This window comes from Artemia franciscana, chromosome 10, assembly GCF_032884065.1.
Source record: "Artemia franciscana chromosome 10, ASM3288406v1, whole genome shotgun sequence".
NCBI classification, from domain to species: Eukaryota; Metazoa; Arthropoda; class Branchiopoda; order Anostraca; family Artemiidae; genus Artemia; species Artemia franciscana.
In genome coordinates, this window is record NC_088872.1 from 15920274 (window position 1) to 15934236 (window position 13963).

At 33.7% G+C, this 13963-nt stretch overlaps 1 protein-coding gene across 1 annotated transcript in view; it reads right to left on the reverse strand.

Moving 5' to 3' along the window:
- LOC136031837 (CLIP-associating protein 1-like) overlaps positions 1 to 13963 on the reverse strand; it is a gene marked incomplete in the record, with an annotated part of 169070 nt that overhangs the window by 62162 nt on the left and 92945 nt on the right. The window contains 2 exon segments of the mRNA XM_065711673.1: positions 2747 to 2856; positions 13230 to 13387. Of these exon segments, the coding sequence (XP_065567745.1) occupies positions 2747 to 2856; positions 13230 to 13387 (268 nt within the window).

A 13963-nucleotide genomic window follows, 5' to 3' on the forward strand; every position in this document is an offset into this window, starting at 1 on the left:
TTCATTTAGATTCGGTCACCCGTTCTTAAGTTAAAATACCTCAATTTTTCAATTTTTCCTCTCCCTCTAGCCCCCCAGACAGTCGAATCGGGGAAACGACTTTTATCAAGTCAATTCGGGCAGGTCCCTGACCCACCTACCAATTTTCATCGTCCTAGCACATCCAGAAGCCCCGAACTCGCCAAAGCACTGGAAATCCCCCCCACTCCCCCAAAGAGAGCGGATCCGTTCCAATTATGTTAATCACGTATCTAAAACTTGTGGTTATTCTTCCCATTAAGTTTTATCCCCATCTCTCCACTCTAAGTGTTTTCCAAGATTTCCGGTTTCCAAGATTTGTTTCCCCCATCCAACCCCCTATGTCCCCGGATCTGATTCAAATTGAAAATGGAGCATCTGAGACATAAGATCTTTCTATATATCAAGTTTCATTAAGATCAGATAACCCATTCGTAAGATAAAGAAACCTCAATTTTCACATTTTCCATGATTTCCGGTTTCCCCCTCCAACTTCCCCTCAATGTCACCGGATCTGGTCGGGATTTTAAATAAGAGCTCTGAAGAACAAGATCCTTCTAAATGTCAAATTTCATTAAGATCTGATCAACCGTTCGTAAGTTACAAATGCCTAATTTTTTCTAATATTTCTGAATTACCCCCCCCCCCCCCCCCAAAGAGAGCGGATTCGGTCCGGTTGTGTCAGTCACGTATCTTGGATTTGTGCCTATTCTTCCCACCAAGTTTCATCATGATCTCTCCACTCTAAGCATTTTCCAAGATTTCCGGTAACCCCCCACCCCAACTCCTTCCAATGACACTGGAACCGGTCGAGATTCAAAATAAGAGATCTGAGTTACGAGGTCCTTCTAAATATGAAATTTCATTAAGATCCGATCACTCTTTCGTAAGTTAAAAATACCTCATTTTTTCTATTTTTTAGAATTGACCCTCCCGAACTCCCCCACTGAGAGCGGATCCGTTCCAGTTATGTCATTCACGTATCTAGGATTTGTGCTTATTTTCCCCACCAAGTTTCATCCCGATCCCTCCACTCTAAGCGTTTTCCAAGATTTTAGGTTTCCCCCTCCAATTCCCCCTTATGTCCCCAGATCCGGTCGGAATTTAAAAAAGGAGCTCTGAGACACGATATCCTTCTAAATATCAAATTTCATTAAGATCCGATCACCCGTTCGTAAGTTAAAAATTCCTCATTTTTTCTAATTTTTCTGAATTAACCGTCCCCCAGAATCCCCCCCTCCAGATGGTCGAATCGGGGAAACAACTATTTCTAATTTAATCTGGTCTCGTCTCTGATACGTCTGCCAAATTTCATCCTCCTAGCTTATCTGGAAGTGCCTAAACTAGCAAAACCTGGGACCGACAGAATTTGCGATCGCTATATGTCACTTGGTAAATACAAAGTGCCATAAAAATTACAACTTTTGTGAAAACCACACACAATTTGTGATATATATATATATATATATATATATATATATATATATATATATATATATATATATATATATATATATATATATATATATATATATATATATATATATATAAACATGTTTAAAATTTTGATTTCCAAATACAACACTTGCCTTCAATCGTATTTTTTTTTTTTTAACTCAGAAACGCTTAAACAATTTTGAAATTACAACATGTGTGAAATGCGTAGACTTACTTAATACGACCAAGTAATTTAGAACTATTCCCCAAATATTTACTGGATGATCAAGGGCGGAAAGAAGCACAGCATATCGATATGTTCTAAAATAGGGGCGGGTGGGGGTTTCAAAATGAGGCATGGGCCCGGAATCAAAACTATTAAACATTATTGCATGTCAAATATTTTAACTATGTATAACATGTAAAATATACAGTTAACGGTTTTTTGTTAAAGATATCTACACTGTAATAATATCGTGAAGTTTAAAAATCGGCATACTAGAAATTCCTAAGTACTAGCTTTTGTGCCAAACTAGCTTTCCACCCACTTGCGGAAGATGTTTTTATATATCAAAATATTAGCCACAATTGACTTGTAACTGACGAAATCGGGAGCCCATCAATAAAAATTTTGGTGAAAACCAAACACGATTTGTCAAATATATGCTTAAAGAGTTTTCATTTTGGAAAGTACGTTGACAGTAACTACGTACATTATAGGGACACAGCTATCGAGGCATTAACTAGATTTCTGTAGGGAGCAAATTACTCCGCACAGTGATAATTATTAGTCCAACTGTAACCTTAAACTAACGTAACTGCAGGCCAAAATGAGGCAGATACTGGTATAGCAGTTTGGTAGAGCGTGCATACTGTTTACGAAAGGAGGTTCAAGATAGATACACCCAGTATGTCACCATTGGAAGTAATTTTTTAGGCCACTCGCTCATTCTGATTAAAACTATTGTCTAAAAATTTTGACCTGATGCCGTATGGGGTTCTTGGAGCGCTCGGAGACACGCGGGGCTTTAAAGGTGCTTCAGGCTGATTCGCCCATTCTAATTAAAATAGTTGTCTAAAAATTTTGACCCGATTGGAGCGCTTAAAGAGACACACGGAGCTTGAAAAGGTGCTTCAAGCTGCCCTCTGTTCGGTTTTAGACCATAAAAAGGGCACGAAAACTGGTGGGTAAACTGGTTGATACAAAAATATAAAAAAAAAGAAAGAAAAACTTTCAAGTCAATTGATTTGCCTACTGAGCAGTTCAAACAAGATATATGTATATAGTTACCTTAAGTCTTTAACGGAAATAAGAAGAGGGGGCTCCATAAAACGCAGATTCTGGTAAAATTCATCGTAATTCACAGCACCAGCTATCAATATTGCACGAAATTTCTTCAGCTAAAAAAAAAGGAAAATAATAATAGAAACTTCGTAGAAACAAAAGTACCATTTAAAAATACCTAATTGAGACGATTATAACATTAAAAAACAATATTAAATTATTCAGTATTTGCAATTATAACGTTATCACTTGGATACGTTATCATGGACATTATAACGTTATCATTGGAATTATAACGTTAACAGATAAATGTTTTGCATAGTCGCAGCTAATGAGCGCAACTAACCTACAGCTAAAGCTAAAGGTCTATAATTGTTTGTTGTTGTTTCTTTTTTTTTGTTCTTTTCTACAAAAAACTGACACTTCTGACACTAAGATTGGAGTTACATATATACCTACCAAAAAGTGCAAACACGCCTAACTAGGGAAAACTAATATATTAAGTCGAGGCCTAATCTGCATATTTTGAATACTGTTAGGCAAAACATGTCTGTTCAAACTAAGCGTTTGAAACATGTCTATTCAGGCATATATACATTGTAATGTCGTAGAACTACATAAAAATGAGGGAAATATCAATTATAGCCTTTGGTTATAACAGGGACGATCTTGGAACACAATTTAATAATTTAGTATTTTTCGATATTTGGATATAAAGAGTTATTCCATGGATTATTTTTTCTATGCAAGCAAATATTTATTTCATTTCTTTCTTCTTTGATCCACCTACCAATACTATTCCTTAAATTAATTTTTAAAGAAAGTTGGCATATATTAATGCTAATTCAGAACATGAAGGACATGCGTGAAGGGGATGTACCTTCATAAAAAGCGGATGTGTGTGGCGAAGGGTAGGTTCGCCGCCTTCCCCTATGCAAATGCAACCAATTATATACAAAGTCAAAAGTGTTGGTCTGTTTACTTAATCCCCACACACATATGGAAAAATTACAATCGAGGGTAACGACCAGTTTCTGTCAGTTAACACAATAAAAACTAAGGTCTAGAAAACCTCAATGACAAAGCACTTTAATTTGACTTTTCTTCCAACCTTTTCTTGACCCTTCCCCGTCTAACCACGTCTAATATCTTGACCCTCTTCCCCTCCCATAATAATTGACAATTAATATTCAAAAATGGGCAACTATAAATATAGAGAAAACTTAAAGGGGCTGATTAGATCTAAACAATTAGCAAATAATCCCTTGAAAAAACGTGCATCTTTGTATGTCTTATGGACTAAGCGATTGACGCTACACTGCTTATTAAACAGACGGACACAGGGAGTATAAATGACGACCAGGACATAAGTAAAAAAAAACTAAAAAAACTAAAAAAAAGGTAAAAACTACAAAAAAACTAAAAAGAAAAAAAAAACTAAAAACTAATAAAAAAAATAAAAAAGCTAAAAAACTAAAAAAGAAAAAAAATTAAAAAGGAAAAAAAAATGAAAAATAAAGGAGAAAAATAAAACTAAAAAAAAATTAAAATAAAAAAAACTAAAAAGAAAAAAACTAAAAAAAAAGTAAAAACCAAAAAAAAAACTAAAAAGAAAAAAATTTATTTCATCATATACCATTTCAAAAACAGATGGGAATACACCAGAAAGCCTGATACTCCGCTTTGTATGAATCACACTGAAAATAACCTACAATATTCATATTGATCCTCATTTGGGCATTTAGATTAATTTGACTATCCTCTCTCCCGAAAACTCCCAAATATGTCCCTGTTTAAGCGTGCAGTGACGTCGAACAGTGTCCTGTTGATGTTAATAATATCGAAGATACCATTAGATGGCTTCTCATATTGGCGGGGCATTACGAATGACAACTACACATAATCAATTGTTCCATGACATAGATAAAAACATAATTTACCAGCGAATAGTCTAACGCAGAATTAAATTGATGCGCGTTTCCTCTAGATCCGTTATTTTTCTGCAATAGAGGTCCTTACCGTTAAGACCTGATGGGTTTCACTATTCATGTTGCCGGTCAAAAACAGTATTAATCTAAAATATAAAAGGTACCAATTTGTTTGAAACTATCTATTATTATATTTAGATTCTAGATACAAAAAATTACCGACTGGTGAAAAATCGTGCTTTTAAGAAGGCACAGTATACAAAGATAACAACTTAAAAATGTAGTACAGAGCAACGCTTAATTGGGGTAACAGTTAATCTTAATCACAATCCAAATTGAAAAGCACTGCAGCCCTTGTTGAAAAATTAAATAAAAAAAAAACAAGTTTTTTTAACTGAAAGTAAGGAGCGACATTAAAACTTAAAACGAACAGAAATTACTTCGTATATGAAAAGGGTTGTTCCCTCATCAACGTCCCGCTCTTTACGCTAAAGTTTGACTCTTTTCCTCAATTCTTCTTTTTAAAACAGTGAAAAACTTTAGCGTAAAGAGCGGGGTGTTGATGAGGAAGCAGTAATTTCTGTTCGTTTTAAGTTTTAATGTCGCTCCTTACTTTCAGTTAAAAAAACTTGTTTTTTTTTTATTTAATTTCTGAACGTTTTTGAATCAATGTTTCAAAAAAATCAACGTTTTTGAACGTATGTTTTGATTTTGGCTCTCCGCAGAGGAATAATTAAAACGAAATTTGCATTTTTTTTTTTTTTTTTTTTTGGCTAAATGGCTTTCTCGTAATTTTGATCGAATGATTTTGAGAAAAAAAGAGCGAGGGAGGAAGCCTAGTTGCCCTCCGATTTTTTGGTTAATTAAAAAGGCAACTGAACTTTTAATTTTTTACGAATCTTTTTATTAGTAAAAGATTTACTTAACTTATAAATTAGCTTACATTAAGAACTTTTGTATTCTCATGTTTTTATCACATATCTGAGGGGGTTCGCCCCCTCGTCAGTACCTCGCTCTTTACACTAAAGAAATTTTTTCCCAATTCACTAAAATGACCCCTGAATCACAAAAGCCGTAGAATAAATAGTTCAAATTACTAAAAATACTTTAGCGTAAAGAGCGAGGTATTAGGAGGAGGTCAGCCCCTCATATGGGTAATAATTTCTGTTTGTTTTAAGTTTTAAGGCTGCTCCTTACTTCCAGCTGAAAAAAAACTTTTTCATATTTATTTTTTCATTTTTTTCTTCTAAATAATGCTAGTAAATCCTGCACTCCCTTCATGGCAATTTTCTTCTCCCATGACAAATTCTCGATGGAAAGTTCCCCCAGCATATCCCCCTCTTCTCAACCCCTCCCCCCAACCAAAAAAATCCTCCTGAAAACGCCTGTACACTTCCCAATAACCATTACTATATGTAAGCACTGGTCAAAGTTTGTAACTTGTTGCCCCTCCGATGGGGACTGTGGGGGAGTAAGTCGTCCACAAAGACATAGGTATAAGGTGTTTCGACTACGCTGAATAAAATGGCTATATCTGAATTTTGATCCGTTGACTTTGGGAAAATAATTGGCGTGGGAGGGGGCCTAGGTGCCCTACAATTTTTTGGGTCACTTAAAAAGGGCACTAGAACTTTTCATTTCCGTTAGAATGAACCCTCTCGCAACATTCTAGGACAACTGGGTCGATACGATCACCCCTGGAGAAAAAAAAAAAAAAAAAAAAACAAAAAAAAAAAAAAAAAAAACACGCATCCGTGATCTGCCTTCTGGCAAAAAATACAAAATTCCACATTTTTGTAGATAGGAGCTTGAAACTTCTACAGTAGGGTTTTCTGATACGCTGAATCTGATGGTGTGATTTTTGTTAAGATTCTATGACTTTTAGAGGGTGTTTCCCCCTAAAGTCTAAAAAAACGCAAATTTTCTCAGACTCGTAACTTTTGATGGGTAAGACTAAACTTGATGAAACTTATATATTTAAAATCAGCATTAAAATGCGATTCTTTTGATGTAGCTATTGATATCAAAATTCCATTTTTGAGAGTTTTGGTTACTATTGAGCCGGGTCGCTCCTTACTACAGTTCGTCACCACGAACTGTTTGATGACTATAGAACTAACAAATTCCTTGCAGCAGACAATCAAACCGTGGAATCCGTTGTTTCGAGTTGCAGTTCTAACCACTACGATACTGCAAAGTCCCACGATTCTGCAGTCGCTATTAAACTATATATCTTCCTAGATCTTAATCTTATTAGTTATTATAAATGTTCCTCAATTTTAAAATGGTATTTTCAAAAAAATCCTTTACTATGCTAAACATACTACGGCTTCTTTTTTTCACTTAATGCAGAGATTAAATTACAGAGATACAATTCAACGAAAACCTGACTGAATGACCTGAAACCTGACTGGAAACCTGACTGACTGAATTCGGCGTATGTTACAGTCTGAAAATCGACTTTCCGACTATAGAATGCGTCTATGCCAAGTCAAACAATCGATATTCTCATGAAATTCTGATTTTGCTAGAAATTATTTTGTTATTCTCGCTTTTTATCTTTGAAGCTTGGCTGTTTCGTAAAAGGGTTAAAAAGTGGGTTGCCCCGTCATAGACTTATGCTGTTTTTTTTTTTTTTGCAAAACCTCTCGCTTTTTCAAAATTTAAAAATTTTGGTTCTTTAATAATTCGATACTACAGATATTTGAGCAAAATCTCAGTATGTATTATTAGCGTAGAAAAAAGATGAAAACATTTCAGCCAAAAATTACACTGTCATTTATTTAAAAGACAAGTCCCTCTTGAACTAGTTTAAAGATGGCGTTCTTAGGGTGTATGTCAAATAATCGTCGGATAAAGCTATTTGAGAGACGAATACAGGGTGGAGACCTTCCGACCATATAAAACCTTATATTTTACTCACAACTCACTAAACTGTCGCAGTGACAGTTTTAAATATCAAAACTTTCCTCAAAAGAAGGACAATACATATAATTGAAGAAAGCTGCCATTACATACTTGGTATTAATTGGTACTGCAAATACCTTAAAAATAGTTACAGATAAAAGCCTTCCAAATACCCATTGTGCATACTAATTAATTATTTTACCCCCTCTTCTGTTACGGAGCCGTTCATAATATTAAACCATTTCAGTAGAAGAGAGAGCTTAGCACCAAAAGTCTTTTCCCTTGCAATACCACTAAAGCCTATCAACTCCAAACTGGAACAGCGTAAAACCTATATCTCGGACGAAAACGTTGTCATATATTATTGCTGTCACACCTTAAAGGTCGCATCTGATGCTATCACAGTTCTGAGGTAATTACCTAAAACAGTTCGCTAAGTAGTTCTCAAAAGGAGTATCAGCAGAACAACCTGGATTAGAAGGATCTAAGTGTGATCAAACATATACTTCATGGTGACCTTTTGTTTTAGTATTGCTTAGTAAACAGTTTTTGGCAAAAATTACAGAAAATTAAAAAATGTCAGATACAACCTTTAGTTATGATAGCGACAATATGTATATGTATATGTATATGTATATATATATATATATATATATATATATATATATATATATATATATATATATATATATATATATATATATATATAGTCATCTCAACCACACTCAATTTCTTGATCTGAGTAAAACTGGTTTCTCTGTCTGCATTCGGAGATAATTAACTTAGTCTCAGTGGGATAAACTACTATATAGGTATATTTTAGTTATATGTTTAATATATTGAGTTGGTTAGGTTAGGTATTTAATATAGTGCGTTCTGGGCGGCCTGCTTTCCATAATTCTCTGTTGTAGTTTCCATAATTTCGTTTCTAAAGCATTATATTTTCATCATATTTTGGTATATTTCGTTATGATTAACCTAACTTCACTTCTTGAGTGTGGTCGGGATAACAAACAAGTACCTAAACATGATTACAAAAACGGAGTCTGTGCAAATTTACACTATAAACACATTAGCCCATTAGTGTCTTATGAAATGGCCCTGATAAATACACAATTTGTCGTAGCAATAAGTATCAATTGTGATAAAACGTAATCTATTTCTGTATCTCACTCCTGTGATTATACACTCTAAGTGAAAATGCCCATTAAGGCTTCGTCGCTTCAACGTCACAGATATTAAAAGAAATTCACATGTCTAACACAAAAAAATAATGAATTGGGTAATTTGCGGTCAGAGTAACGGATTCAGTAATCATTTCGCATCAATTTTTTTTCAAAATACAAAAATTGCACAAAAAGAGAAACGAGAGGATGAATAAAGGGTTAAAAAGCAAAAAATAATCTAGGAAAATCTCATTGACTATTTTTCTTAAAGCTACAGCGTCTTACATACTCAATACTAATAAAAGACCTGAGACTTATGGTGCTTCTTTGATTTCATTTTAGGACCCAAAGCTGCTGGAAGCCACGGTAATGACAGCATTCAAGTGTAGTTCTGAAACATGGGCTCCTTGAAAGGTTGAGGAATATATACTATAAGGCCGTATCCAGGGGGGAGTAGGGGATTGACCCTCCTCCCCCCAAAAATGGTTTGACTCATAAAAACGTAGCAAAAATAAATAAAAACAAATTTTTGATGTGGTTTTCAAGTTTTTTTGTAAGCCCCCCCCCCCCCCCAAAAAAAAATCCTGAATATGGCTCTGATATGCTATTGTCTTCTAGAATGATTGTTTAAGGAAAATTTTTAGGTGACCCTTTGAATGGCCACACATAAGAGCTGTATAAAAACCAGGTTTGACTACACTTCTATGGTTACAATAAAAGAAAAACTATGAAGATTAGGCCAAATCTTACAAATCATCTTACAACTCTTTGCACCAAAAATGGTTTTTCGGCCTCTTTTCGTTTGGCCTCTGCGGCCAAACGAAAAACAGAATGTCATCAAATGTAACAAGAATACATCATAGGAAAGAACTTAATAGGGTCTTAACGAGAGGGAGTAAAGAATGAAGCTTAGAACAGATTGAGCCGGAATACAACTATGATGACCTCAATAGCACTGATACTACTATGAGTCATCTATAGTAGTAACAATACTAAATTGAAGATTCAAAAAATAATACAGATTAAATATTATTTTGATGGTAGAAAGTTTCAACAACGACAAGAAATACTTCGAATGCAGTTCAAAACGATATTTGACAAGAACATATTGAAAATTAGCCATGGTAAAATTCAGTCTAAATTGTTTCTTCAAAGAGGCGTTGAACCTTAAGCTCAGAACATTAAATAAACAAATAGCAGCATTAATCATGTTTGTAGAGACATATAACGAAAAAAAGACATTTGATTTCCTGGGCCTTTACCATCCTTCAATTAAATTTTCTTTGATGGTTCTTTAAAAGTTTCATTTAAAAGGTAAATGTCTTACTTTTATTGTATATTTTGTTAACGAACAGTATTCCATTTATCTTAATGTTTTGCAAATATAGAGCACCTACACCCGACCCACCTTACCCCCTCTCTTTCTCTCTCACTCTCTTTGATTTTTACCTCAAAAAGGAGAAGATAGCATATGGCACCCCAAACAGTTTTTTTTTTTTTTTTTTTTTTTTTTTTTTTTTTTTGGCTAAATTTCTTGCTAAGCAGTTTATGCAACATAAATACCTAAGGGACTTAATATTTCCCTAAGTTTCTAGAGTCTAGAAGAAAAAACGCCTTAATGAAAAAACAGAATTGACGCAACAAAACACGATTAGGAGCATAAAATACGTACCCTGCAAAAAATAAAAGACTAATTTATACGGTTCTGGATAGTCTTTTATTGGCCATGAAATCACTAAATTTTAGTATACAGTTTCAATTCTCTTGAAAACCTAGAGCACAGATCAGTTTTCAGTAAAGTGCTAGTCCTTCAGAATTCTACTAATTTAGGGAAATATTATGAGTCAGTTTATTTTATACCAATATTGCAGATTTAAGTCCCTTCATCGCTCTTTACTTCCATAAGAAAAACTTACCCCACCAGGCGTGTTGAGTTACGATTTGTTGTTGATTTATATGAAAAAATAATTGTGGAATGAACTCCCATCCCTTTATCTTATAAGCAAAGTGTGGATAATTTTTTAGAATGCATAGCAAAGGGCAAATGGGTCAGGTAGCCCCCTCTATTGCACCGTGGTTTTGGCTGGTTTAAAGTTTTCATTGATAATTAAGTAAGCAATCATACTGAAGAAGCAGTATTATCCTTTAATTTCCGAGTGCAGCTATGTAGCATTTCTTATTATTAATTAAAAACATAAGAATAAAGAAAAAGTATTAATTAAGTAATAATGCGTGAAGTACGTAATAATTAAGTAAGTACAATAATTAAGTAAGTAATCATACTGAAGAAGCTATTTAACAGTTCAGCTATGTAACATTTCTTATTATTAATTAAAAAACATGAGCATAAAAAAAGCATAACATAAACATAACAAAAACATAAACATAACAAACATAAACATATACATAACTTAATTAAAAAACATAAGCATAAAGAAAAATTGTTAAATAAAATGCTTTAACATGATATTCGTGATGATATGACCTTGATGTGTCAACACAGCTAAAAATTTTAATTAATACCAAATTGCTCACTTATTAAATTTCTTCAAGGGAAATTGAAACCTTTCACGATTAAAATGAATTTATGCTCGTTCTGTTGTTATCTTTCAATTAATCAAACTTTCAAAACCCAGTATATTTTCTTATCTTGCACAATATTTGTGGGTTTGTTCGGCACTTCCTTAGTGTTCCTTTCTCAATTCTTTAAGTTTTCAATTTTGAAATGGTTCTCAATTTTAAAGCTTTTAGTTTGAGGTGGTTCTCAACTTTAAAGTTTTGAGGGGTAGCCTTTTTGCATAAGAGAGAAAAGGAGGAAAAGAAATGGAGACACATTTGTGGTACCCCAGTGCTACCCCTGTGAAAAATGTGATTTTCCTTATGGTTTAAAATGGGCAGTGTAAGCATCCTGCTATGAGTTAGCGACACTAGTCAATATTATCCGCAATTTCAATGTTGTGCTTATACTTCAATGGGCGTCATTTTTTAGGTCTCTCAGTCTCTCCTTCGCAATCCTCAAAAATATCTTTCGTTATTGCAACTTATTGTTCGGTCGAGTCTAAATGAAAATTACATTTACGCTGATAGAGCGACGTCAAGTGTTGCTGCAACCATTGGTCAGGTTGAAGGATAAAAATGATGAGAGAGCAACGCTTTGATTGTGTTACTTCAACATTTATCGAAGGGCGTGTTTGTCAACCCATCATGATTTAAAAAAACTGTATATACTTAATTATTTTGCCCCAACACATAACACCTAAAAAAAAAATTAAGAATCTATGTTTTTTACTAAAATTTCGCACATTTACAGGCCAAGACTACGTTACTTTGCCTCAAAATAACACCTTGTCCTTGTTGATGGTAAAAATAATTTCATTCTACGTGTATCATCAACTGATTTCAAGTAACAACTTTACTAATACTGCAAAAGTAGCGAAGATAAATTTTCCTCCCTGTAAACAAATTCGTAATTTAATTAGTAAACAAATTATTTTGTAAAAAAAATGTAACATCATATTCATCAATCGACTCAGGAGCCCACATTTTCCGTTAAAATAGCACAGGCTAGAACCATACCGCTTTATCCCAGAAAACTGAAATCAGAGAAAAAAAAAAAAATAAACAATGACTGATCCGAAGTGTTTCTCCGCATCACAATCACTACTTTCAAATTAGCTTTGTACACGAAATGGGCAGTGTGGTTACTTTCACACGGGACAATGGGTTACTTTTTATTAGGTAGCAGCTACTGCTGTAACCATGGTATTGACCTCGATCTTGATTTGACCTTCACGTTTGAATTAAGTAGATTTACTATGCTTCAAACTATATTTTGTTTTCGAATTAATTTCCTCATTTCAGGCAAGCTCTTAATCTATTAAACGACACCGTGGCAAAATAAATATATCCCAAAATTAAATTCCAGCCCTCCCTTCCATATATTATTCTAAACACCCCAAGATAAAATTATTATAGCTTTAATGAAATAACAATAATCGTAATGGAATTTGAAGCTGTTTGGACATCAAACAATATGTATTATGAATTTACAAACTAAAGAAAAGAAGGGTATCCAAACCTATTAAAGGAAAGAAAAGAAGACACGAAGTTTCTCTGTTCTTCTTTCTCTATTCTTTATTTCTTTTTTCTTATTTCTCTATCCTCCTTTTCTCCATTAAAGAAAAGAAGGGAATCCAAGGGCATCCAAAGACAAAAAAATTATTTGATCTTTAATTAGCATGTATATAGAACTTTGTTTGGTGAAGGGAGGGGTCAACCTTTCCATAGGGGCATGATAAAAAAAAACTTCCATGCATAGGCAAACTACATAGAAAATGCAAAAAACCGTGGTAACACTTGAAAAAAAAAAGAAGATTTTAAGAGAGAGCAAAGACGTGACTACTATCGAAAATCAACGCCACTGATAGGTTTTCTTGGGGGGGGTGATTACACGAGAACAGATATAAAGATAAAAAGAACAATACGTACAGCGGCAACCCGTTTATCCCACTCATTATTTGTATTCGAAAGTATTTCCCTAATGGAATTCATGTGTTCTTCCATTTCTTTGGAGGAAAATATCTGAATCCTTGGCACATCTTCGAAAAGCTGAATAAATAGTGATTCGTCCATAGCACCAATTGACCCTGGAAAAAAAGAGGTTAAATTTATCATTATCTTTCTTGTCTTGTCTTTTTCTCCAATTAGTCATGGCTTGATGCCCATAACTACTTGATTTTAATTCAAATTTTACTACATGCATTGATTTTTACTATGCCATCCCTTCATTTTACTATATTGGGAGTCGGAACTCCTTAGTATATACAGATATTCTTAAGAAAACCCACATATACGTTTGACAGAAGAAAGCATACAGAAAGAAACCGGGCAAAACAGAAGAACAGAAGAAGACATCTAAAAAAAAATTATTACAGTTTAAAATGCAAAACTGTGTAACCTTTATAAAGACTTGTATTATTAGCATAGTATAGTATGTGGCATAGTAAGACGTATATTATTGGGACATTAGAATTTTTCCAAAAAAAAAACATTTTGTAGCCAAATAGGCTACAAAATAGTAGCCTATTTTGTTTTATTCTCCAAGGAAAACGTATATAACCAAATTGTAATTTTTTAGTGTTCTCAAATATTAATTAAATAATCATCTTTTTCTAAAAAAAAAAATGTCGATAAGGATTATACAAATTATTTCAAAAACAATT